Source organism: Babylonia areolata, chromosome 20 (assembly GCF_041734735.1).
Source record: "Babylonia areolata isolate BAREFJ2019XMU chromosome 20, ASM4173473v1, whole genome shotgun sequence".
NCBI lineage: Eukaryota > Metazoa > Mollusca > Gastropoda > Neogastropoda > Buccinidae > Babylonia > Babylonia areolata.
The window spans coordinates 52,435,241-52,462,740 of NC_134895.1; the positions used below are offsets into that span (position 1 = coordinate 52,435,241).

Here is a 27,500-nt window from a genome sequence, read left to right on the forward strand (position 1 = left end):
AGCGAACAGGCCATTGCCGAGGGAAAGGTGGATGAGGAGGAAGGAGAAGACTTCGAGCTGTCCAGCGGCCAGGCTAACGACTTTGAAAGAGGCGGGGAGGGAAGAGTCTTCTACCCAGACTTCCACAGGGATGCTGGAGAACTGCTGATACAGGACCCTGCAAGGTACAAACGCTGCCAGCTGAAGATTGAACGGGCGCATAAGGCCATAGCTAAAGTGCTGGACAAGGACTGCAAGTACACGGAAATTCTGATTGACGGACGCTCCAAGGCAGGCCGCACCTACATGGATGACGAAGTCGTGGTGGAAGTCCTGGCTGAACCGGGCGGAAGTGGCGGAATCAGGGCTGAGGAGTCCGTGGACAAGATGGTTTACGGGCAAGTGGTGGGACTTTTGAAAAGAGTCAACTTCGCTTACAATGAACATCCTGTGTTCTTCTGCACGATGGACGAATTGGAGGGTCATCTGATGAGACCTCTGTGCAAGACGGTCCCCAAAATCCACGTCATGAACGACACCGTGAAGCGGAAGTACCCCACGCTGACGAAGAACAGGATTGAAATCAAGAGGATTTCTGCTGATGGTCGTGTGCACCACAAAAAGTTTTGCGACGTCAGGCCTGACAAGAGGGAGCAGTATGTCTTCAAGGTCGTACTTCTGTCATGGAGACAGCGCAACATCTACCCCCTGGGAGCCGTTCTGGAGGCGCACATCGGCGGCCAGGATTACTCTGGAGGACTGGAAGTCCTGTCCATGCAGCAGCGTGTCCCCAAATGTTACCCACGGGCAGCTGTGGAAGACGTGAAGAAGATTGTTCAAGGCCCGTCTCTGAGCAAGAGAGGACGTGAAGACCTGACGGCAGAGCGACTGTTTACCATTGACCCTCCTGGCTCCAAAGACCTGGATGACGCCATCAGCATCAGAACAGAGGGTCCCCATGTCGTCATTGGAGTGCACATTGCTGACGTGGCGGCAGTGGTGAAGAAAGGCAGCGGACTGGATCTTGAAGCCAGGCGTCGGGCAGTGACCTTCTACCCCCTCCAGAGACAACCTCACTGCATGCTTCCGGAACCCCTGAGTCACGGCAAGTGCAGTCTGCTTCCGGGTCAAGAACGTCTGGCTTTCTCCGTGTTCTTCAGGTTCAACCAGAAGGGGAAACAAGTGGCTGACCCAGAAGTCAAGAGAACGGTCATCAAGTCCAGACAACAGCTGACCTACGAAGAAGCACAGAAAGTCATTGATGGAGATCGTGGGGTGAACGTTGAGCCCTCCATACAAGATGACATTCGTCAGATACACAGAATCACAGCAAAGCTACGCGAAGGTCGTCAGAAGCTCTCAGTCTTTTTCGTCCCTTTTGAAGACCCGAGGCTGCCAGAGCTAGAGCAGCTGAACGAGTGCCTGGAGGCCCACGCCCTGATTGAGGAGCTGATGGTGCTGACCAACTCTTACATCGCGAGTCGCCTGAACAAACGGCCCAGGTACCGTGACTGCATGATCGTGCGCTGTCACAAGGCCCCGACCTACGAAGACCTGGCCGAGTGGCAGGAGAAAGAAGGTCACGTGACCAACTTGGTGATGAGTCTGCAGGGGAAGCAGGTGACCCCGGGGAGCCGTCTGTCCGTGGAGAACCCGCCGCCTGTCCGGGCCTTCCCCTCCCAGCCCCGCGTGCTGGTCCAGCGGCAGGTGTGGGAGAAGCTGTGTCGCCACCTGGAGCGAGGGGAGGGGGAGGAAGCGCGCACCCTGGCCTTCATGGACGCTCTGCACCCACTGCAGTGTCTGGCCAACAACAGCTGGCTGGACATGATGGAGACGGCAGAGTACAGGTGTGCCTACGGCCTCAACAGCCCCCAGCTCCGTCACTTCGGCCTGTCCCTGGACGTCTACACCCACTTCACCTCGCCCATCCGCAGGTACGCCGACCTGCACGTGCAGCGCCTCCTTCACGCCGATCTGGACGGGAGATCGGCTGACTGTGACCCCAACGAGGTGACGGAGCTGTGTCAGCACATCAACAGCGCCACCTCCAGACAGAAGGCGTTCGGCAAAGGCTGCATGTCTCTCAAAGTGGCCGACAACCTGCAGCGGCAACCGCTGGTCTTCAGGGCCTACGTGGACGCCGTGGACAACGACCAGCTGACGGTGTTTGTTCCCTCGCTCCACAAACTGTCGGACCGCAAGCAGGAGTTGCCCTTCAGCGTGCTGGGCGTCAGCAGCCAGCCTGAGGTGGTCACAGACACCGCCAGGAACCAGCAGAGCGTCACCGTGCAGTGGAACAGGAGGTTCTACGATGAGAAGGGCACGTGCCCCACGTGCATGATCCCTGTGTGGAAATACCTCGAGAGGATGCAGAGGAACGCTCCCAGGGCGCCGGTCGTCATGACGCTGTGCCCGGACCTGTTGAGCGTGTGGATCAGACAGGCGGAGTGGGCCGGCATGCTGCAGACCCTGGTGTCCAACCCCGAGCTGCCGTGGAGTTCCGTGCCGCAGCCAGTGAGCAGGGGCGTGATGGAGGTGGAGTACATGTCTTCAGAGAAGGGCGACGGCTCCGTGTCCCAGCGGCCCGTCCAGTTCCAGAGGACGTACACGCGCGGCCAGGTGGTGCAGGTGCAGATGTCCGCCGAGCCCCGCCGGGGCATGCTCAAGCCGCGCACCGACATCCTCCACACGGCGCGCAACGCCTGCATGTGCACGCAGCACGTGTCTGAGCCCGTGCGGACCCTGACCCGCCACGCCACGCGCCCCACGCGGGACCAGCAGTTCAGCAGCTACCAGGGCTACATGAAGGCCTGGATGCCGCTGATGGAGATGGAGGCGGCGGTCGGGGCCGGCGAGGGCGAAAGCTCCGTGGTCATCGATAACGTGCACGTCACTCTTAAGGCCCAGGCCCCTTCCTCTGACCTGCCCTTCCGGGGCTCCTTCAGCCTCAAGGCTGCCTTCTGCTACAAGCGCGGCATCGAGTTCGGGGGCACGTCGGCGGAGAGCATCCGCGAGGACAGCACATGCAGCAACGCGGACATGTCCTTCCCGCTGGACTACCTATGCCTGCGCCATAAGGCGGACTGCTCCAGCGGCGTGCTGTCGCGCGTGAAGGGCAGCCAGGTGGGGCACGCTGTGGAGCGGACCTATACCTGGCTGGCCCACGCCAGTGTCGTGCAGGTGGTGCTCAAGGGCAAGAAGAGGGAGGACGGGGGGGAGCTGGTGGTGACCTTCGTGCTGTCCCCCTCCAGCCCGCCCCCGCCCCCCGAGCTGCTGCAGAAAGGGGGAGCCCGCGTCAGCATGGAGGTGCTGCCCAAGGCCGCGGTGGACAGGTGGGTGATTTTGGTTTGAATTGTCTTTAATTGATATAACTTGAGCAGTTTGTGTGTGTGTGTGTGTGTGTGTGTGTGTGTGTGTGTGTGTGTGTGTGTGTGTGTTAGCTGTCCATAACCCTCTCCTACTCCCGCCCCTCCCTTTCCTGTCCCCCCCCACACCCCACATACACAAAAGTGCACGCACACACACACACCGACACCCACACCCACCCACCCACACACACACACAGCGTAGATTCAGATACACAGAGACACTCACACACGATCTGCATCAACTGTTGCGCATACATATTTTATGTGTGTGCCACATTCATCGTTGTTCTTGTAATTTTGCACCCAGTGCTGTCTGGCTGTCTGCTGGACACTTTACAATATGAATTGAACAAAATCAAGAATGGGTCTTAGAGTGGTCTCTTGTGTGTGTGTGTGTGTGTGTGTGTGTGTGTGTGTGTGTGTGTGTGCACGCGCAAGAGAATGTGTATGTACCTGGGTTCTTTCAGACATTTTGTTTTTTCACCGGATAGTTAGATATACGTGTTCTTTGACTCACGTTTCTTGCCTTGTGTCATTAACAAGCTGTGATCTCAGCCCATGCAGTGATGCATTGCTGTGATTGGTGTTGTCCCAGGAGGGCTCAGGAACTGCTCGTTCAGCTCCAAGACACGGATCTGACGTTGGCCAGGGCTGTGGCTTTCGGCAACAAGTTCCCCAAGATGGGTCAGTGTCTTCTGCATCTTTTATTCAAGTTACGATTTCATCATTTGTCTTGTTTGTCAAGACGTCTTGCAACAGCGGATATTATTCTTGAAGCTCTAAGCGCTTTACAACAGCACTAAAGGCATAAATTGCGAGTACAATGCCTTATGTATATCTCATATTTGTATTAGTTATTGTAAGATTGTCGCTAACGCCATGGGTTTTTCCTGGAATAAACACGTCTTGTTTTGTCTTGTATTCTCTTTGTCTTGTCTTGTCTTGTCAAAGCTTGCGGACTGATCCATGTACTGCTACACCACATTTGCTATTAAAAATTTTGTGGGGGTCGACGGGATGGGGGTCGGAGTTGTGGGGGCGGTGGGTGGAGGGCGGGGGGGGGGGGGGGGGGGCAGATGCCTTGATTTACACGTGGACTCAACGCTCTGGTCAGGCCTTGAGGACCTCCGCTAGATTTGTTTTTTTTTTTTTAAATTTAAATCGAACAGTTCAGGAGTTCAAGTACAAGAATGACATTGCTACTAATGCCAAATTATTTTCTGTATGGGAAAGAGCCCGGGAGACAGCTAGGGTGAGAGAGAGAGAGAGAGAGAGAGAGAGAGAGAGAGAGAGAGAGAGAGAGAAGGGGGGGGAGAGAGGAAGAAGGAGAAGAAAAATAAGACTCTTGAGAAGAGAATACCATAATACCCTTTCCTACTCCACCTCGGCAAGAAAATCTATTCTCCAACGAAATATAAACGTTTAACACATACGTGGCGATTGTGCCTCACAGCAAAATATTTCCCCCTTCAAAGCATCCATAGCACAAATTGTTTGATTCCGTTATTTAGTTCAGATTCGGATTGTTCTGTTGGTTTGTTTGTGTTTTGTCAGTTATATTTTTTTATCACTTCAGTTGCGTGCAGGTCATGGAGCAGCATTTTTCTTTTCTCCTGTTTTTCCCTTTCTTTATCCATTTTCATTTCCTGGGGCTTCAGCTTGCTTCCTTCGTTGGTGATTTACCTGATTTTCCTTCCCAGTCTGTGTCGAAATGAATTATCTGTGTGTTTTCTAAGTATGGATATCGGACCATGTGATGAATGCAGTGTTATGTTGACAATGGACCATGTGATGAATGTGATGTTATGTTGACAATGGACCATGCGATGACTGTGATGTGGTGCTGACATTGGACCATGTGATGAACGTGATGTGGTGCTGACTATGGACCATGTGGTGACTGTAATGTGGTGTCTGGTTTTCAAGATCCGAACCACAAGAAGCTGGGCGAGAAGGACGAGAACCACGAGGTGATCGGGCCCCCCACGAAGAGGCTGCCCCGGAACAACCTGGCCCAGCTGGAGGCCATCAAGAAGGCCCTCACCAAGACCGTCTCCATGATTCAGGGGCCGCCAGGTCAGCCTTGGGGGAGGTCTTTTCTTTTGTGTGTGTGTGTGTGTGTGTGTGTGTGTGTGTGTGTGTGTGACCCCAGAATCTAGGACGTTTTGTTTCCTATGTTTCAATGTTGCTGGGGGTGATGACGATACTGCCATGGGAGTTCATTTTAAGTTTGGGACTGCTTGTATTCCGGCGTCAGTCATGTCCGAGAGATACAGATTCCAATAGTGTGGGTCCCAAAGACGCATCCGCGAAGTGGATGACCCTCAGCTGTGTGGTTCCTAGTCTTCCCATTTGAGTCTCTAGCACACTCAGTTCTGGGTTCGAGTCGGCCGCGGGCCGACAAAAGAACAAAACGCGTTCTCCAACACGCGTCCTCCCAGTTGTCTGCGATGCCAAGAGAGCGAGGGAAACAAAATGAAGTAGAATTTTATTTAACCAGTGCAATGAGGTAAGCAGAATTAATGTTGCTATGCTTTTTTTTCGCCACTCAGCCCTGGTGTATAAAAAGAAAAACAATTAAAAAGGGGATATATTGTACATCAAAGTAAACGGAGACAGATGGAGAAAGACATAGACAAAGAGATGAGAGGGGTACCTTTAATATATTTCTTTGAACTTGTAACTCGTGTTCCTGCGGTCTGTGGTCGGAGTTTGTTAAGGTAGGGGAAATAATCCTGTATTTCAGACCAGGTTTGCTGCAGAGAGGGTGAAGGTGACATAACAGACTCCCAATCTTTACGTTCGGATTGATGTTGTGACAGAGTTCACAGAACCAGCTAAACTGAATATCCACAAGGTTTCTTTACTTAAAAAAAATACAAGCATGTCGTGCTTTTTATTCTGTTGTCAGAATGTATTAAGACGGGGGAAACGACCTTATGGTTTTAGACCTTGCTTGCTGCAGATAGAGAGGCTAGGAGAGTAAGTGAAATCTCAGTTTCATTTTCTGATTGTCATGATTTGGGTTAGCAGAACCAGCGCAACGTAAAATCTGTATGGTTTCTTTACTTTGAAAAACTGCATGCTTTTCATTCGGAACGTACGCTGATAAGTACAGAGGCGCCGCAGTGGAGTCACTCAGGCGTTGGACCCCTGTTCACAAGTGGTCAGGGTTCGAGGACACGCTTCAGCATGGTGTTGTGTCCTTGGGAAAGGTTCTTTACTTCGATTTTCCTCACTCCACCGTGGTGTGAATGGGTATCTGACTTCGGTTAGCGAAGGTTAGAGCGGCGACAAAAGATGATTGGGCCTCGCCTTTCTATGCCGAATGAGACCTCCCTGCCCTGATGGCCCGGGAAAGGCTTATTATGAATCTGTAACTTGAACCGATCAATGCCGATGATTGACGCCTACATGGAATGCGGGTTGCAGGTTCTGGCAAGACGAACACGGGCATCAAGCTGGTGTACCTCTTCTGCAAAATCAATCGACAGCTGCAGGAAGAAGGCAAGGGCAAGAAGACCGTCCTCTACTGTGGGCCCTCCAACAAGTCCGTAGACCTGGTGGCACGTAAGTCGCAACAATATCTTATACTGACTCAAACTTGGCGTAAAATGGTTCAGTGGTTAAGACATCTGCCAGAAAGGTGACTCAGTCCTGAAGTGGCGACCACTCTGGAGGAGTAAGTTCGAACCTGCTGACGACCAGGAAAAGAAAAAGAAAAAAAAGGCGGCAATACAAGGGCATCCAGGAGTCATGACCTGGGTGCGGCCCGGCCCCCTTAGAGTGTAAGGAGTTAAGGGCCGAAACACTTGACTGAGGGGGGCTCCTTCTCTGAAGACCTTATACTGTACAGCTCTCCGTAGAGTTTCTGACCGTCCTAGGTTTCACTTTCACTTTCACTTCTTTCACTTTCACTTTCGTTTCCAGTTTCCAGCTGTAGAGAGGCGTCACAGCGTGCACACTGACCCATGCTTACACGCTACCCTGCATCTGACTTAAAAGAAAAAACAGAAGAATATGTGGGTGGGGTGGGGAGAGGGAGCACGTGATGCCCGACTTACGCATAGACCTCATACGGTGGTCAGGCATTGAAACTATATCAAAAGCTTAAAATGATCAAAATATATAGAACTATAGATATATTTCTACATAAAAAAACAGCTAAACAAATGATAGATAAATAAAGATAGAATGAAAATAAAAGACACATAGCAGGCATGTTGTACATTGTTTCGTTTTACAATAACTGAACACTAATGCGTGTATTTTGTGCTTATGCTGAAACAGGAAAGGATGCTACATATGCTTTCGTGTTGTTGGACTTAACCATACCTTTTTTATTGTGATTTTATCATTACATTTATTTTTTCTAAATGTCCCAATGTTAATGTGTCCAAAGGAAATTATTTTGATTATATTAACATCAAATTGAATAAATAGATATATAAATAAATAAATAAATGAGTGAATGAATGGATGAATAGATAAAAAAAAATTGATGAATAGATAAATAAATAAATAAATAAATAAATAAATGAATGAATGAGTGAATGAATGGATGAATAGATAAATAAAAAATAAATAAAGTACTAAATAATGTTGGTATCAGGAGAGCTGAAAAACAAGCTGGGCCCAGAGTTCTGCCCGAAGATTGTGCGGGTGTACGGGTCAGCCATCGAGGCCAAGGACTACCCAGTGCCCAGAGGAGACCTCAAGACCACACGGGGTCTGCGGGACCTCTGCACCGACCCGGACCTGCAGGTATACCTCCCCCTGTGATTGGTTTTCGTTTCGTATCTAAATCACATTGGAGAAAAGAAAACAGGTGTGTGGTGCGCTGTAGCGATCTGGGAATTGTGTATTAAGGAGGTTGAGCGCAATAGAAATCCCCGTTTTTCATCTTCTTTATTCTTCTTCCTCATTATTGTTGTTAGTTAAAGAAGTAGTATTATAAGCATTGGTATTATCATTATTACCATTTATTTATTTTATTTTCATTATTATTATTATTATTTAGTTAGTTTAAAAAAAAAAAATTATTATTATTATTTATTTATTTCATTTTATTTTATTTTATTTCTTTTTATTTTAATTTTAATTTAATTTTATTTATTTATTTTTTTCTCAAGGCCTGACAAAGCGCGTTGGGTTACGCTGCTGGTCAGGCATCTGCTTGGCAGATGTGGCGTAGCGTGTACGGATTTGTCCGAACGCAGTGACGCCTCCTTGAGTTACTGATACTGACTGATACTGATACTTGTCACCATCACTAACCCTGTTTGTTCTGACCCACACCAACAACAGGACGTGGCACTACACCACCTGATCCGGCAAGACGACAAGCCGTTCGCCGAAGACATCGCCGAGTTCGAGAAGTTCTTCGACAAGTGCCGCCAGGACCCCGACAAGCACAGCGTCACGGACCGGCAGCTGAGGAAGTACTACCGCCTGCTGCATGACGCCAGCGTGGAGGAGCTGAAGCACTACGAGGTCGTGCTGGCCACCTGTGCCGTGGGCGGCAACAGGAGGGTGGTGGGCGGCATCCGTGAGAGCGTCTTTCAGGTGATGGTCGTCATGATGATGGCAGTGATAGTGATTATGATGATAGTGATTATGACAGTTGTAATGATAATGGTGATGGTGATGATAAACCACATTTGCCGTGGGCGGCAACAGGAGGGTGGTGGGCGGCATCCGGAAGAGCGTCTTTCAGGTGATAGTCATGATGATGGTAGTGATGATTATCATGGTGATGATGATAATGATAAAACACCTGAGCCGGGGGAGAAGGGGCATGGGGGGGGCTGACGGGTGGGGGGGGGGGGTTCGGGGGGGGGGGCAATAGGGGTGGTGGGCAGCATCCAGGAGAGCGTCTTTCAGGTAATGGTCTTCATGATGATGATGATAGTGATGTTGGCAGTAGTAATTATAAGAGTAGAGATAAAACGGAGAATGGCTGCCTACATGGCGCGGCGGGGTAAAAACGGTCATATACATAAAAGCCCACTCGTGCACATACGAATGAACGGTGGAGCTGCAGCCCACGAATGAAGAAGAAGAAGTATGAGAAAGAGAAACAAAGGATACCAAACGTTAAGAATGAAAAAAAAAAGTGTTGATGATGAATCTTGTGACTCTTGACTCCTCTTTCTTTCTTCCATCCATCCATCAGTCCTTCTTCTTCTTCTTCGCTCGTGGGCTGCAACTCCCACGTTCACTCGTTTGTACACGAGTGGGCTTTTCCGTGTACAACCGTTTTTACCCCGCCTTGTAGGGAGCCATACTCCGTTTTCGGGGGTATGCATGCTGGGTATGTTCTTGTTTCCATAGCCCACCGAACGCTGACATGGATTATGGGATCTTTAACGTGCGTATTTGATCTTCTGCTTGCGTATGCACGCGAAGGGGGTCAGGCACTAAGCAGGTCTGCACATATGTTGACCTGTGAGATAGGAAAAATCTCCACCTTTTACCCACCAGGCACCGTTACCGAGATTCGAACCCTCAGATTGAAAGTCCAACGCTTTAACCATTCGGCTATTGCGCCCCTCATCCATACATTCCAAACATATTCCACCCTCCATCTACCCGGGTTTTCACCCCCCCCCCCTCCCCAACTAACCATTCATCCCCCCTCCTTCCCTCCATCCCTCTCCTTTCCAAAACGATAACATTCAAACGTAAGAATCAACACTCACAACAAAACGTCTACAATCAGTGGAGTGATGGCCTAGAGGTGACGCGTCCGCCTAGGAAGCGAGAGAATCTGAGCGCGCTGGTTCGAATCACGGCTCAGCCGCCGATATTTTCTCCCCCTCCACTAGACCTTGAGTGGTGGTCTGGACGCTAGTCATTCGGATGAGACGATAAACCGAGTTCCCGTGTGCAGCATGCACTTAGCGCACGTAAGGAACCCACGGCAACAAAAGGTTGTTCCTGGCAAAATTCTGTAGAAAAATCCACTTCTGTAGGAAAAACAAATAAAACTGCACGCAGGAAAAAAATACAAAAAAATGGGTGGCGCTGTAGTGTAGCGACGCGCTCTCCCTGGGGAGAGCAGCCCGAATTTCACACAGGGAAATCTGTTGTGATAAAAAGAGAAATACAAATACAAATCACCAGTATGTGTAACGCAATTCGTCTTCCTTCCTTCCTCCTCCTCCTCCAACCCCAAACAGCTGATCATCGACGAGTGTGCCATGAGTCCCGAACCGCAGAGCCTGGTGCCCATCGTGGCCACGACGCCACAGCAGGTGGTGCTGATCGGGGACCACAAGCAGCTGAGGCCCATCATCAAGTGCCAGGCGGCCGCGGAGCTGGGTCTGGACCAGTCCCTGTTTGAGCGGCTCTTCCAGAAGTTCCCGGACAACACCACCTTCCTCGACACGCAGTACAGAATGGTGAGCTGCTGTTTGTGTTGTGTTTGTGGTGTGTTCGTGTTTGTGGTGTGTTTGTGGTGTGTTCGTGTTTGTGGTGTGTTTGTGTTTGTGTTGTGTTTGTGGTGTGTTCGTGTTTGTGGTGTGTTTGTGTTTGTGTTGTGTTTTTGGTGTGTTCGTGTTTGTGGTGTGTTTGTGTTTGTGTTGTGTTTGTGGTGTGTTCGTGTTTGTGGTGTGCTGTGTTTGTGTTGTGTTTGTGTTGTGTTTTTGGTGTGTTCGTGTTTGTGGTGTGCTGTGTTTGTGTTGTGTTTGTGTTGTGTTTTTGGTGTGTTCGTGTTTGTGTTGTATTTTTGGTGTGTTCGTGTTTGTGGTGTGCTGTGTTTGTGTTGTGTTTGTGTTGTGTTTTTGGTGTGTTCGTGTTTGTGGTGTGCTGTGTTTGTGTTGTGTTTGTGTTGTGTTTTTGGTGTGTTCGTGTTTGTGGTGTGTTTGTGTTTGTGTTGTGTTTTTGGTGTGTTCGTGTTTGTGGTGTGTTTGTGTTTGTGTTGTGTTTTTGGTGTGTTCGTGTTTGTGGTGTGTTTGTGTTTGTGTTGTGTTTTTGGTGTGTTCGTGTTTGTGGTGTGTTTGTGTTTGTGTTGTGTTTTTGGTGTGTTCGTGTTTGTGGTGTGTTTGTGTTTGTGTTGTGTTTTTGGTGTGTTCGTGTTTGTGGTGTGCTGTGTTTGTGTTGTGTTTGTGTTGTGTTTTTGGTGTGTTCGTGTTTGTGTTGTATTTTTGGTGTGTTCGTGTTTGTGGTGTGCTGTGTTTGTGTTGTGTTTGTGTTGTGTTTTTGGTGTGTTCGTGTTTGTGGTGTGCTGTGTTTGTGTTGTGTTTGTGTTGTGTTTTTGGTGTGTTCGTGTTTGTGGTGTGCTGTGTTTGTGTTGTGTTTGTGTTGTGTTTGTGGTGTGTTCGTGTTTGTGGTGTGTTTGTGTTTGTGTTGTGTTTTTGGTGTGTTCGTGTTTGTGGTGTGTTTGTGTTGTGTTTTTGGTGTGTTCGTGTTTGTGGTGTGTTTGTGTTTGTGTTGTGTTTGTGGTGTGTTCGTGTTTGCGGTGTGCTGTGTTTGTGTTTGTGTTGTGTTTTTGGTGTGTTTGTGTTGTGTTTGTGGTGTGTTTGTGTTTGTGGTGTGTTTGTGGTGTGTTTGTGTTTGTGTTGTGTTTTTGGTGTGTTTGTGTTTGTGTTGTGTTTGTGGTGTGTTTGTGTTTGTGGTGTGTTTGTGTTTGTGGTGTGTTTGTGATGTGGTGTGTTTGTGTTTGTGGTGTGTTTGTGTTTGTGGTGTGTTTTGTTTGTGGTGTGCTGTGTTTGTGGTGTGTTTGTGTTTGTGGTGTGTTTGTGATGTGGTGTGTTTGTGGCTTGTTTGTACTTTTGTGTTTGTGTTGTGTTTGTGTTATGGCGTGCTTGTGGTGTGTTGTGTTGTGCTGTGGTGTGTTTATGTTTGTGGTGTGCTCTGTTTGCATTGTGGTGTGCTGTGATTGTTCTGTATTAATGTGTTGTGTTGCGTTGTGTTGTGCTATAGTGGGCTGTGTGTTGTGTTGTGCTGTGCTGTGTTTGTGTTGTGCTGTGCTGTGTTTGTGTTGTGCTGTGTTGTGTTTGTGTTGTATTGCGTTTGTGTTGTGCTGTGTTGTGTTTACGGTGTGCTGTGTTTGTGTTGTGTTGTGCTGTGCTGTGGTACGCTGTGCTGTGTTTGTTCTGTATTTGTATAGTGCTGGAATTGTGTCTGTTCTGTGTGTTGTGCTGTGCTGTGCTTTTGTGTTTATGTTGTGCTTGTGTTGCGTTTGTGCTGTGCTGTGTTGAGTGTGTTTGTGTTTGTTCTGTGTTTGTGTTATGCTGTGTTTGTGCTGGGTTGCGCTGTGCTATGTTGTGTTTATGTTGTGGCGCGCTGTGTTTGTGCTGTGTTTGTATTGTGTTGCGTTGCGTTGCATTGCACAGTATTGTGTTGCATTGGTATATCATTTCGGTGTGGTTGCTTTTTTGTTTTGTTGTTTCGTGTTCTGCTGTTGTTGTGCCGTGCTGTGTTGTACTGTGATATGCTATGTTGCGTGTGTATGCTTTTTGTTGTATTGTGCTGTACTGTGCTGTGGTGTTCTGTACCATTACGTCATTCCCCACTCGCAATGACCCCCCAAGCACCACCACCACCACCACCACCAACAACAACAACACAATGACCCGCCCCACCTCCTCCCTACAACAAACAAATGAAAACAACAAACAAACGCCTTACATATTTCCTATCCTAACAAACGCCCTGCACGATTATTTTCTTTTCCTGATTCTTTCTCCAGCACCCTGAGATCTGCGCCTTCCCCTCCCGAGAGTTCTACGAGGGCGGACTGAAGACGGGGTACTCCACTCTGTGGGGTGGCGAGCTGCTTCCCTTGTGGCCCAGTGACCCCATGATCCCCAAGCGACAGGTCCCCCACCTGCTGATCAACGTGTGTGGGGAGGAGGAGATGTTGACCGTCAACACAGACCAGGGCAACGAGCGGTCCAAGTCCAACAGTCTGGAGGCAGAGAAAGTGGTCAGTCTCTTGGGTGGACGGGTGGGTTGGCTGGGTGGGTGGATGGATATGTAGGTGTGTGGATTGGTGTGTGCGTGGGGGGGGGAGGGAGGATTGTGGGGGGTTGAGGGTGTGTGGATATGCACAGTTTATGTGATTGACATCTGTTGATGTCCGCAGTTTTTGAATGGTTGTTGACCTGCTGATGTCGGCAGTTTTTGAATGGTTGTTGATCTGCTGATGTCCGCAGTTTATGTTAATCTTTTGATGTCCGTAGTTTTTGAATGAATGTTAATCTGTTGATGTTTGCAGTTTATGTATGAATGTAAAGCTGTTTATGTCTGCAGTTTATGAATGATTGTTAATCTGGTGATGTCTGCAGTTTATGAATGACTGTTAATCTGTTGATGTCTGCAGTTTATGATTGACTATGTTGATGTCTTATGTCTATGAATTGCTCTATTAATGTCCATAGTTTATGAATCGCTCTGTTTTTTTTATGTGGGTAGTCTATGAATGTCTGTTGGTATCCACAGTTTATGGATGGCTATTTATGTGTTGGTGTCCGAAGTTTATAAACAGCTCTATTGATGTATAAGTTTATGACTGTTGATTTCTGCAGTTTATGACACTGACCGTGTGTTGATCTCTGTCGTTTTTGAATGATGCTGTGTTGATTTCGGCATTCTTTCAACTGACTGTGTGTACGACTGCCTGTGTGTTGGTGTGGGCAGTTGATGACTGTGTGTTGATGTGGGCAGTTGATGACTTGGGCAGTTGATGACTGTGTGTTGGTGTGGGCAGTTGATGACTGTGTGCTGGTGTGGGCAGTTGATGAATGTGTGTTGATGTGGGCAGTTGATGACTGTGTGTTGGTGTGGGCAGTTGATGAATGTGTGTTGATGTGGGCAGTTGATGATTGTGTGTTGGTGTGGGCAGTTGATGAATGTGTGTTGATGTGGGCAGTTGATGACTGTGTGTTGGTGTGGGCAGTTGATGACTGTGTGCTGGTGTGGGCAGTTGATGAATGTGTGTTGATGTGGGCAGTTGATGACTGTGTGTTGGTGTGGGCAGTTGACTGTTTGTTGGTGTGGGCAGTTGATGACTGTGTGTTGGTGTGGGCAGTTGACTGTGTGTTGATGTGGGCAGTTGATGACAGTGTGTTGATGTGGGCAGTTGATGACTGTGTACTTGTGTGGGCAGTTGATGACTGTGTGTTGATGTGGGCAGTTGATGACTGTGTGTTGGTGTGGGCAGTTGATGACTATGTGTTGGTGTGGGCAGTTGATGATTGTGTGTTGATGTGGGCAGTTGATGACTGTGTGTTGGTGTGGGCAGTTGACTGTTTGTTGGTGTGGGCAGTTGATGACTGTGTGTTGGTGTGGGCAGTTGACTGTTGGTGTGGGCAGTTGATGACTGTGTGTTGGTGTGGGCAGTTGACTGTGTGTTGATGTGGGCAGTTGATGACAGTGTGTTGATGTGGGCAGTTGATGACTGTGTACTTGTGTGGGCAGTTGATGACTGTGTGTTGATGTGGGCAGTTGATGACTGTGTGTTGGTGTGGGCAGTTGATGACTGTGTGTTGGTGTGTGGTGTGGGCAGTTGATGACTGTGTGTTGGTGTGGGCAGTTGATGATTGTGTGTTGATGTGGGCAGTTGATGATTGTGTGTTGGTGTGGGCAGTTGATGATTGTGTGTTGGTGTGGGCAGTTGATGACTGTGTGTTGGTGTGGGCAGTTGATGACTGTGTGTTGGTGTGGGCAGTTGATGACTATGTGTTGGTGTGGGCAGTTGATGATTGTGTGTTGATGTGGGCAGTTGATGATTGTGTGTTGGTGTGGGCAGTTGATGACTGTGTGTTGGTGTGGGCAGTTGATGACTGTGTGTTGGTGTGGGCAGTTGATGACTGTGTGTTGGTGTGGGCAGTTGACTGTTGGTGTGGGCAGTTGATGACTGTGTGTTGGTGTGGGCAGTTGACTGTGTGTTGATGTGGGCAGTTGATGACAGTGTGTTGATGTGGGCAGTTGATGACTGTGTACTTGTGTGGGCAGTTGATGACTGTGTGTTGATGTGGGCAGTTGATGACTGTGTGTTGATGTGGGCAGTTGATGACTGTGTGTTGGTGTGGGCAGTTGATGACTGTGTGTTGGTGTGTGGTGTGGGCAGTTGATGATTGTGTGTTGGTGTGGGCAGTTGATGATTGTGTGTTGGTGTGGGCAGTTGATGATTGTGTGTTGGTGTGGGCAGTTGATGACTGTGTGTTGGTGTGGGCAGTTGATGACTGTGTGTTGGTGTGGGCAGTTGATGACTATGTGTTGGTGTGGGCAGTTGATGACTGTGTGTTGGTGTGGCCAGTTGATGATTGTGTGTTGATGTGGGCAGTTGATGATTGTGTGTTGGTGTGGGCAGTTGATGATTGTGTGTTGGTGTGGGCAGTTGATGATTGTGTGTTGATGTGGGCAGTTGATGACTGTGTGTTGGTGTGGGCAGTTGATGACTGTGTGTTGGTGTGGGCAGTTGATGACTGTGTGTTGGTGTGGGCAGTTGATGACTGTGTACTTGTGTGGGCAGTTGATGACTGTGTACTTGTGTGGGCAGTTGATGACTGTGTGTTGGTGTGGGCAGTTGATGACTGTGTGTTGGTGTGGGCAGTTGATGATTGTGTGTTGGTGTGGGCAGTTGATGACTGTGTGTTGGTGTGGGCAGTTGATGATTGTGTGTTGATGTGGGCAGTTGATGACTGTGTGTTGGTGTGGGCAGTTGATGACTGTGTGTTGGTGTGGGTAGTTGATGACCATGAGTTTGTGTGGGCAGATCGAGATCATCAAGTTCCTTAAGCGGGAGCACAAAGTGGACCTGCTGAAGGTCAAGGTCCTCACGCAGTACAACGCACAGCGCCACCTGCTGGAGGAAAAGCTGAAGGAAGCCATCCGAGACAACATGAACATTTTCGAGCACTACGACAAGTTCAAGGTCAAAGTCAGCACCGTGGTGTCCAGCCAAGGTGAGAAAAGAGCAGCATTTGCATAATTCAAAGGTTAAAAGGTTAAAGGTCCCATAGCAGCATTTGCATAATTCAAAGGTTAAAAGGTTAAAGGTCCCATAGCAGCATTTGCATAATTCAAAGGTTAAAAGGTTAAAGGTCCCATAGCAGCATTTGCATAATTCAAAGGTTAAAAGGTTAAAGGTCCCATAGCAGCATTTGCATAATTCAAAGGTTAAAAGGTGAAAGGTCCCATAGCCTTTTCCTTTTTTTAGGGACAGTGAATATTCATGTCCACTGTGTCTGGTGTTCGGCATCAGAAGGCGGGGGCCTTTCCTCTCCATTCGCCGTTTTTTTTTAGTTTTTTTTTTTTTAACCTTCTCCATCTGAAGTAAGGCACAGGTACCCATTCACACCCATTCCAGCACCTAACCGATTCTGCCACAACTCCACCATGATGATAATTTACCAGCACCCACCACGTCCACCCCCACCCATCCCCCCCTCCCCCCCCCACCCCCCACCCCCCCAAAAAAAGAAAGAAAATGAAAGCAGTGAGATACACATTGAACAAAATGTTTTGCATGACACGGTTCTTTTTATGAAAAAAAACACTTTTGTTGAGGGGAGAGTCACGTTTTCAAAAAAAGAAGAAGAAAAAAAGATTTTGCAGGTGATATGATGAATGAGGAATCAGACAATTGTTAATCAATAATTGTTTGTTTTGTTTTTCCATTTGGCTGCTGTGTCGAGGATATGTATACCGAGGCATAAGAAATGTGACACAAGAAAGAACTTTAGTTATATATGGCTCTTTCAAGTTCAACAAATGCTCACGACTTCGAGCTATACGTGTTCAGGGCGCAAGTATAGCTTAATCAAATAATTGATGAAGGGAAGATCGAGCTGTAGGATAATCATGACCAGCACTTTACACGACCGTGTGTGTGTGTGTGTGTGTGTGTGTGTGTGTGTGTGTGTGATATGTGTGTGTGTGTATGTGTGTGTGTGTGTGACTGTGACTGTGTGTCCACGTGGGTTCGTGCATGCGTGTATTCGTGTGCGCGTGTGTGCGTGTGCGTGTGTGCAGGCGGGGAGTGGGACTACGTGATCCTGAGCACCGTGCGGTCCCTGCCCACGTACAAGATCGAGCAGAACCCGACCCACGGCTGGTGCCGCTCCAACCTGGGCTTCATCACTGACCGCAACCAGGTCAACGTGGCGCTGACCCGGGCCAGGAGGGGACTCTTCATCGTCGGTCAGTGGGTTTTTTTTTTGTTGGGGGGGGGGGGGGGGATGTTTTGGGGGTATTTTGTTGTTTCGTTGTTGTTGTTGGGTTTGGTTGGGTTGTGTTGTGCTGTGTTGCGTAGTGTTGTGCTGTGTTGCGTTGTGTTGTGTTGTGTTGTGCCGTTCTGTGCTGTGCTGTGCTGTGCGGTGTCGTGCAGTGTTGTGCTGTGCTGTGTCGTGTTGTGCTGTGCTGTGCTGTGTTGTGCTGTGCTGTGTTGTGCTGTGCTGAGTTGTGCTGTGCTGTGTAGTGTTGTGCTGTGCTGTGTAGTGTTGTGCTGTGCTGTGTTGTGCTGTATTGTGTTGTGTCGTGCAGTGTTGTGTCGTGCTGTGCTGTGTCGTGTTGTGCTGTGTCGTGTTGTGCTGTGTTGTGTTGTGCTGTGCTGTGCTGATTTTGTGTTGTGTTGTGTAGTGCTGTAATGTGCTGTGCTGTGTTGCACGTGTTGTGTTGTGTTGTGCTGTGCTGTCTTGTTTAGTGCTGTGCTGTGTTGTGTTGTGTAGTGATGTGTAGTGATGTGTTTTGTTTTGATGTATCATATCGTATCATATTGCATTGCATTGCATTTGTTTTGTATTGTATTGTTTTGTGTTGTGTGCTATGCTGTGCTTCGTTGTGTGGTATTGCACTGTACTGTATTGTACTGATTTGTTTTGTACTGTATTGTATCGTTTTGTATTGTGTTGCATTGCACTATATTGTGTTGTATTACTCTTTTGTCACAACAGATATCGTTGTGTGAAATTTGGGCTGCTCTCCCTGGGGAGAGCGCGTCACTTCAGTAAGAGCGTCACCCTTTTTTTTTCCTGCCTGCATGCGTATTTGTATTTCAAGCAGGAAATTTTTAACAGATTGTTTTCCAGGTACAGTCTTTTTGTTGCCGTGGGTTATATTACGTGCGCATGCAACACAGGGGAGCTCTGTTTATAGTCTCATCTGACTGACTAGCACCCAGACCACAACTCAAGGTCAAGCAAAGGGGGATAAGATACTGGCGTGTGTATAGTTCGAACCAGTGCGCTCAGATTGTCTCCCTTACAAGGCGGACACGTTACGACTAGGGTTCACCACCACCAGAATTTGGAACATTGCTTTGTTTGCTTTTGTACCCTAGAATTTAGGACACTTTTCCGTGTGTTTTTGTGCCAAGGAATTTAGGGCATTTTTTGTGGTTTTGTGCCACGGAAGTTGGGACCATTTTAAATGCACGATTATATTTCAAGTTTTTGTTATACCTACATAAAAACAACCAAGAAACAGATACACGAATGGTTTGTGTAAGCTATTTATTTCATGCGCAAGCGGGGATACGTACAACTGCAGAGTTGGTCAGGAAACACACACACACACACACACACACACACACACCAATTCTCCAAAAGACGTATCCATGAAGTGGATGGCCATTGACTGTGCGGTCTCATTAAGCCTGTAACTCAGCTCTGGGTAAGAGCTGGCCAAAGGAAAAACAAAGCAAAACAAACAAACAAACAAAAAACCCTGAGGCGACTCGAACTTCGCCCTCCGAGTCCACAATGCTAACCAGTTTGTCAAACTTCCAGTTTGACTTTAACCATTATCAAGTAAGAAGTTGAGTACAAGTTGTTGTGCCAATTCGGATTTCGGATTACCCCTACAGCGAATAGAAACAAGCTGATCATTTCTTGTCGTTTAACCAGAATGTGAAAGAATACCTATCTTATTTTACGGAGTGTGGGTTGATCACATAATAAGGAGTTTTAGTGGTATCCAGTGGCCTTTGTCTTGTCTTTTGAACCAATATGGGGGGGGGGGGGGGGAGGAGTTCAGTAGCGTAGATATGAGTGGATCAGTTGTGGCCCTTGCCATACCGTGGGATGTTGGACGAGAAAGGGGTAGCATTGTGGGTTTCTTGTGAACAGACCTTGGGAGGCTCCCAGACGTGGTGTAGTGTATGTGGATCAGTGTACACGTTTTGACGCCTATTTTGACGGGCGCAATAGCCGAGCGGTTTAAAGCGTTGGACTTTCAACCTGAGGGTCCCGGGTTCGAATCTCGGTAACAGCAGCTGGTGGGTGAAGGGAGGAGATTTTTCCGATCTGTCAGGTCAACACATGTGCAGACCTGCTTGTGCCTGAACCCCCGTCGTGTGTATACGCAAGCAGAAGATCAAATACGCACATTAAAGATCATGTAATCCATGTTAGCATTCGGTGGGTTTTATGGAAACAAGAACATACCCAGCATGTACACCCCCGAAAACGGAGTATGGCTGCCTACATGGCGGGGCAAAAACGGCCATACACGTAAAAGCCCACTCATGTACATACGAGTGAACGTGGAAGTTACAGGCCACGAACGAAGAAGAAGAAGAAGACGCCTCGTTGAAAGTGAACCCGAGAAGTGAAACTCACCTGTGACTGTCTTGTGTGTGGCTGTGCAGGCAACGTGAAGCTGCTGCATTGTGACGACGTGTGGCGACACCTGGTGGAAAGGTACCAGCGTCTGGGATGCTGCGTGGACGACCCCGCCCTCTTTCCGCCGCCCCCCGCCCCGCGCATCCGCCACCGACAGCGACACGTGCAGCACACTGCCACCGGCGACTGGCAGCGGGTGTGAGAGCTCCTCCCTCCCCTCTCTTCCCTCCGCCCCTCCCAGCCCCGCACCCCCCCCCCCCCCCACTAACCCCCCTTCTCCCCCACTCGCAGGGGTACCTGGCCTCTGACGGGGCTCGAACCCCCGGACTCTGGCCAGCAGTGGGACCACTGCTGGCCGCTGTGGAGCAATCATGTCACGTAGATCATATCACCCAGTTCAGGTGGTTGATGTCACTTCGCTGGGTTGATGATGTCACCTAGCCGAGTTGATGTCACCTAGCTAAGTTGATGTCACCTAGCTAAGCTGATGATGTCACCTCGTTGACCTAGCTAAATTGGTAATCTCTAATCAGTATCGCTTGTCTCACAGAGGAGGCATTTCTTGAAATTAATCAATTAATTGAAGGATCATATTGATTAATCAATTAATTGAAGGATCATATTAATACAGTGCGTTTAGAATTGATCAGAAATCTGTATCTGTATGTTTCTGTTGTTGGAGGTAGAGTGGCCTTGATGCTGGCAGCGTGTTGTTTTAAGTGTAGGAAATGTTCAGTCAGTGCAGGCAGTGTGTTCAGTCAGTGTAGGCTGTGAGTCAATGTGCCCGTTCATACTAAGAATCACCACCAGTCCTCTGAATGTTCTGTTGTTGTTATTGCTTGATGTCACAACAAAGGCTGGGAAAGGTAATAATGTAATCATGCAGGGGGGGGGCGGGTTGTTGTCTTTTCCAGTTCATCTCTCTTTTTTGATGAGAGATGTCAGGGGTCCTTTACTGCACATACCTTTTTCATGTTTCATGTTTTCTTTTTCGTTGCTGAATATCAGTATAGTTTGAATAGAAAATCAAAGTCTGTCTGTTGTGCACTGAAGTGTGCGACATGGTTGCCTTTAATGCTCGTTGAATACTGACATGCACACACACACACACACACACACACACACACACACACACACACACACACACACACACACACAAGCGCGCATACGCATACCACTTTTTTTTCTGACCCCTTCACATTTGTGGGGGCTTGAGGTACAATGCACTGAATTCTAGGAGCTGAAAAAAGAAACGTGGGATTTCTGAGAGATAGTGAAAGAGTAAGACAGAAAAAGGAGAGAGGGAGAGGGGGGTGTGGGGGGTGGATGGGGGAGAAGATGATAAAAGTATGAACAAGATGGAACAGTTCATTGCATTGAATTCCAAGCCATTCTGTTTTTCAGTTCAGTTATTTCGGGGTCTTCACAACCAAAATCCTCATTGTCAATTTCGAGGATCGGTTTATTTTCATCGTTTGTTATTTTCAGCAGTATATTTGCTGGTACTACTATGCCAGAATTCGTTCCTGCCGATGTATATCATACAGATACAGCTACAGGTACACAATGGTTTTTGTATCTTCAATGAGCTGTTTTGTGACACATGTACACATTTTTTAATCGTTGTCTTGAGTTTGTATAACCTGTAACATTTTAACCTTTTTTTTGCAAAAGCTATGCTTAGCCGTTTTACACGTGTTCCACAGTTTTGCACAGTTGTTCATTCACAGCTGTGAATTTTTCTTTTTGTCTTTTTCTCGAAAATAAGCTGCTCGGTTGGTGCTAGCATTGTTTTTCTTTCTTGTGTGTGTACTAGCAACACAGCAGTCTTTTAACTCTCTCTCTGTGTCTCTGTCTCTCTCTCTGTGTCTCTGTCTCTTCACATTGAACTGTAATGCAGTGATATTTATGTTTGACTGTGTTTTGTTGATGCTCACAGTGTCGTGATGTATTGTTTGTAAAATAATGTTCACATTCCCCTTCATAAGGGGCCTAGGCCGCCTGTACATGAATAAACCATCTCTCTCTCTCTCTCTCTCTCTCTCTCTCTCTCTCTCTCTTTTAGCTCATGCCGTCTCCAAACGAGCCATGGAACAAAGTTAGATTGGTTTGATCTTCCGTTCGCCTTTGTGGATATTGGACAGTGGGTTGGGAATGTGTCAGTGAGCTGCTTCCTCTTTGTAGACCATTGATGATGATTGAGTGAAATGTTGGACATTTCTGTTTCCTCGATGTGGACCAGTTCTGATGGTTGGGTAAAAATGTTTGATACCCTGTTTCCTCTTTGTACACCAATGGTGATGGTTGGTGGTTAAAATGTTGGATGAAAAACAGTCTGAATATGGTGGCTTTGTCGTTGTCATGATGAAGACGGATGCAGGTTTGGCGCCATGTTGGAGGTGGTATTTTCCGTTCCTGTGGTATTTCTTTTCCCAAGGGATTTCTCTGTGTTCATTTGAGGTTTTGTTTTGTTGGGGTTTTTTGTGTTTTTTTTTTAGGAGTTGTGCGTCTTCACATTATAGCGCCTCATTCGGATTTTTTCTTCTTCTTTCACCTGTATTGAGTAGAGTGTTGGGTGCAGACAAGAGTTGGCAGGGAAAGAAAGGCAGTCACGGCACTGGGATCGCTCAAATTCCTTTCTGTATCCTCCTCTCCCCAACTCTGTCTCTGTCTGTGTCAGTCTCTCTCTATCTGTGTCTGTGTCAGTCTCTCTCTATCTGTGTCTGTGTCAGTCTCTCTCTGTCACGATGATTTCCAACACCCCACTCAAAGATTGAGTGAATTTCAAAGGGCGTTTTCTTTGCTTTCCTTCCAGTCGCCCCTTCCTGCTCCTCCTCCTCCTGATATTCTTGGTAGGTTTTATTTCATGATTCCCTTGCCGCCGTCATTGCAGTGGTCTCTCTATCACTTTGTTCTGTGCCCAGTTAAAACCTCCACTATCCTGCATCCATTTCTCTCTCAGGTTTTTGGAGAAAGTAGAGATTAAGAGAAGGGTCTGTGACCAGGAACGTGAACACTGGTCTGTTTCCAGATGTCTTGTGTGCTCATCTGAAAGTTTGTAATTGTAGTTTTGTAATTGTTAGATAAAAGGTTTTGTAATTGTTAGATAAAAGACAATTGTTGTATTTTACGAGGAAGCAACTGCGTCTGAATAAAGACAGTGGCTTTTTGTTAAGAGGCAACTGTGTGAGTTATTTTTAAAACCTACTTTGTTGTAAAGAAAACTTACATTACGGATCTTGCTGTTATATTTTAGTTTGATTTTTGTTGTTGTGATATTCTGTGATATAATGCATATTGCTTGTGTAGAAACCACTTGATGTGCCATATTTTTCTGGACGCTTTTTGTTGTTTTGTTTGTGGTTTTTTTGGGTTTTTTTTTTATTGTGACTCGCAGTACGGTTCAGTTTTTTGGAGTTTCAGTTTTAAGTGGAGAAATTCATTTCGGATTTCTTCTGTGAGTAGTGTTGTGTTTTCCTTGAGTCTAAAGTGTATCGTTCAGTAATATACTACTTTTTTTTTCTGTGTGTTTTATAGGTTTAGCACACTTTGATTTCCCCCCCCCCCACATTTTTTCGATGCTTTTTTCATAATCTATATTTCAGTTTTTTGACAAAGCCCTTATACAACCAGTTCAAAGTATATGGAAAGTTAATCCACATGTGTTATTGTTGTAAAGCTGTACAAAATGAGTACATGTTCCCTAACACAGGCAGCGTGTATTTGTGTGTACATTTTGGAAACTGTGATATCCATACGTGAAATTATTGCTACATTTGTCATACTGTTTCTACGGTTTTTTGTGTGTTTTTTTTATTCATTCCTAAGAAGAATTACTACTGGCAATGGACACATATATTTGTTTATTAATAAAAGAATGGACAAAACATCCTACGTTTTGTTCTTTGTTTTGTATGAATATTACAAGTTATGTTTGTGAACAACAATCATTCAGAGACAGAGTGATCAGGATATACATTTTGCACATCTGTTTAAATGGTTTGTATATTACTTAGCATCAAAAGGAGTTGATTTTTTTTCATCACACAAGGGATTTCAGGGGGAAACACCCACTGCTAAACCCGAAACAACAGCAACCAAACAAAACGTTATGGATATATGCACAAAATAACAAGACAGGAAAATGAAGGGGAACACACACATACACACACACACGCCCGCGTGCGCGCGCGCACGCACGCACGCACTCGCTCACTCACACACACACACACACACACACACACTCACTCACTCACTCACACACACACACAAACACACGTGTATACTGAAGTTGATTTTACAACTAACTTTTTGCCTGGGACACAAACGCACACACTCACTCACTCACTCACTCACACACATGTATACTGGAGTTGATTTTACAACAAAATTTATGCTTGGGACAGCTCTCTTGTTGCCGTGTATTCTTTTACCTGCGGCGCTATATGCACATGCTACACACGGGATCGTTTATCGTCTCACCCGAATGCCGACCAGTGTATGATAGTCAGTCGTTTTTGACAATGACTATCAGAACAACAGGACGTAACTGCTGTCCGGACTATCTGGGCTAGAACTTGATTACAGTGGAGAATGTCTTGCCCAGGTTACATCTCCACGCTCTCGACCAAGAGGTTTTTTTTTAGGACAGTCTGCGTTGAGATGGCTCCCAAAGGCCAACTAGCCCCCAAGACCGCAGCACTAAGAGCCAGAGCAATTTTGCCTCCTTGTATGAGAGTCATAGTCCTTCACAAAAGACTCAGCTGTAAGTGATTTTCCGTTGCACTGGGGAAACTATTCGCCACTAATCATGAGTTTAAACACCAGTAACACACACACACACACACACACACACACACACACACTCGAATAAAGCACGTTTAAAGTACATATGATTCATACTTGACACGGTGATACATACGCGTACGTGGGCTACTCGCCTTGCGTTGGCGAGGGTCACAGAGAGATGAGAGGTCTACTCAGCTCGAGGAGCGAGCCGACTCAGGCCTGTGAGAAGTGAGCAACGGACGCACACACAGCGCGCGCCAAACCAATGACGTAACACCGCCACGTCGATTCGTCACCACTGAGTGGGCTATCATCACTGTCAGGATCCTGGCGGAAAGATCCGCTGAGAAACGAAGTGTGGCCCGCGCAGTTGTCATCATGCGGTTTATCAAACGTCAGTGACAATCATCATGGTTACACACATTTGAACGAAGTACTTTTAATGTGTGTGTGTGTGTGTGTGTGTGTGTGTGTGTGTGTGTTTAAGCATACATTGTACAGTAACAAACATTGAACAGAGCACTTTTAATAAAGCATATAGGTTAAGGTATACACGATACAGTTACATACATTTGAACAAACCACTTAAACCATACACAACACAGTAGCAAACATTGGAACAAACCACTTAAACCATACACAACACAGTAGCAAACATTGGAACAAACCACTTAAACCATACACAACACAGTAGCAAACATTGGAACAAACCACTTAAACCATACACAACACAGTAGCAAACATTGGAACAAACCACTTAAACCATACACAACACAGTTACATTCATTTGAACAAACCACTTAAACCATACACAACACACATTCATTTGAACAAACCACTTAAACCATACACAACACACATTCATTTGAACAAACCACTTAAACCATACACAACACACATTCATTTGAACAAACCACTTAAACCATACACAACACACATTCATTTGAACAAACCACTTAAACCATACACAACACACATTCATTTGAACAAACCACTTAAACTATACACAACACACATTCATTTGAACAAACCACTTAAACTATACACAACACACATTCATTTGAACAAACCACTTAAACTATACACAACACACATTCATTTGAACAAACCACTTAAACTATACACAACACACATTCATTTGAACAAACCACTTAAACTATACACAACACACATTCATTTGAACAAACCACTTAAACCATACACAACACAGTAGCAAACATTGGAACAAACCACTTAAACTATACACAACACACATTCATTTGAACAAAACACTTTTAAACTATACACAACACAGCAACAAACATTCGAACAAAGCAATTTCAAAGCATACACGATATAAAATAGTAACAGACATTTGAACGAAGCACTTTTAAAGTTTTTTTAACTCACTCAGTACGGCCAGTCCTCTCTTCTCCTCTACACAGACCCCTCGGATGTCCAGTGGGTGTCTGAATGACCGAACCTTTAGCTTCCGTCGTCAGAATTGTGGTATTCTTTGTCAACATTCACCTCTTTAGTATAAGAGCCTTCCGCTTGCAATATTTTGATGATGGTAATTGGGGTGAAACGCTGTTAACGTCGTCTCTTTCGCCGTTCGTATGGAAAGAGTTAAAGTATACACGGTACAGTAACAAACATTTGAATAAAACACTTTTAAAGTATACACGTTAAAGTATACACAGATTCAGTACCAGATATTTGAACAGAGTATTTTTAAAGTATACACGATATGAAAATACTTACAAACAATTAAACGAAGCACTTAAATCATTTTTAGAATACACTATACACGATACAATAACAGACATTTGAACAGAGCAATTTTAAAGTACTTTATACACGATATAAGATAGTTGCAAACATTTTAACGCATCACTTTTAAAGGGTAATAAAGGCTTTTAAACTATATTCGATACTGTTAACAAGCATTCGAACGAAGCACTTTCAAAGTATACACGGTACGTACTTCAATACATGGTTTAGGACTTGCCTTACGGTTTGTATCTTGAAGTGTTTATCATAAAATATGCGAAGTATAATAGAAAAAAAATTTAAAGATAAAATTTTTTAAAAAGACTTAAAAAAGTACGATGTTGCGATGGCCTACAACAAAGGATTTGGACGGAGTGGGTGTGGCTACTAATCCATATTAATTTTGTTTGTTGTGTGTGTTTGTGTTTGCACGATGTGAGAGCCTACACACACACACACACACACACACACACACACACACACTGACACAAACACACACACACACACACATAGGCACACGCACGTACGCACGCACGCACGCACGCACACACACACACACACACACACACACACACACACACACACTTGTATGGATCACCACCAACAATGCGTAAACTACCAATATATCTCATTTCTAAAAACAAAATAAATAAATTAAAAAAAAAACAAACAATTATCAAAAAAAAAAAGATGATGAAATGGATATTTCATAGAAATTCAGCCTCTCTCTTGCCAACCCACACTTCTACAAAATACTCATACACATAAGCAGAAAATGTATAAGCAGAAAATGTGGCACAGAGAGAGAGAGAGAGAGAGAGAGAGAGAGAGACAGAGAGACAGAGAGACAGAGAGACAGAGAGAGACAGAGACAGAGACAGAGACAGACAGACACAGAGACAGACAGACAGACAGACAGGGACAGACATACACAGACAGACAGACAGACAGAGAGAGAGAGAGAGAGAGAGAGAGAGAGAGAGAGAGAGAGAGGGGCAGATAGACAGACAGACAGACACAGAGACAGACAGACAGCAGACAG

General features: G+C 46.4%; 1 protein-coding gene across 3 annotated transcripts in view; it reads left to right on the top strand.

The window, feature by feature from the left end:
• Window positions 1–21,247, top strand: part of LOC143294715 (3'-5' exoribonuclease HELZ2-like) — a 47,395-nt gene extending 26,148 nt beyond the window's left edge. For all 3 annotated transcript variants that reach the window (XM_076606132.1, XM_076606133.1, XM_076606134.1), the window contains 11 exons: window positions 1–3,311; window positions 3,943–4,031; window positions 5,274–5,423; window positions 6,780–6,917; window positions 7,960–8,111; window positions 8,655–8,912; window positions 10,529–10,750; window positions 13,042–13,278; window positions 16,072–16,261; window positions 17,331–17,498; window positions 19,945–21,247. The exon at window positions 1–3,311 is cut by the window's left edge and continues 392 nt beyond it. In XM_076606132.1, the coding sequence (XP_076462247.1) occupies window positions 1–3,311; window positions 3,943–4,031; window positions 5,274–5,423; window positions 6,780–6,917; window positions 7,960–8,111; window positions 8,655–8,912; window positions 10,529–10,750; window positions 13,042–13,278; window positions 16,072–16,261; window positions 17,331–17,498; window positions 19,945–20,120 (5,091 nt within the window). In that variant the 3' untranslated portion in view covers window positions 20,121–21,247. The remainder of the gene's footprint in view (window positions 3,312–3,942; window positions 4,032–5,273; window positions 5,424–6,779; window positions 6,918–7,959; window positions 8,112–8,654; window positions 8,913–10,528; window positions 10,751–13,041; window positions 13,279–16,071; window positions 16,262–17,330; window positions 17,499–19,944) is intronic.
• Window positions 21,248–27,500: the final 6,253 nt, after the last annotated feature.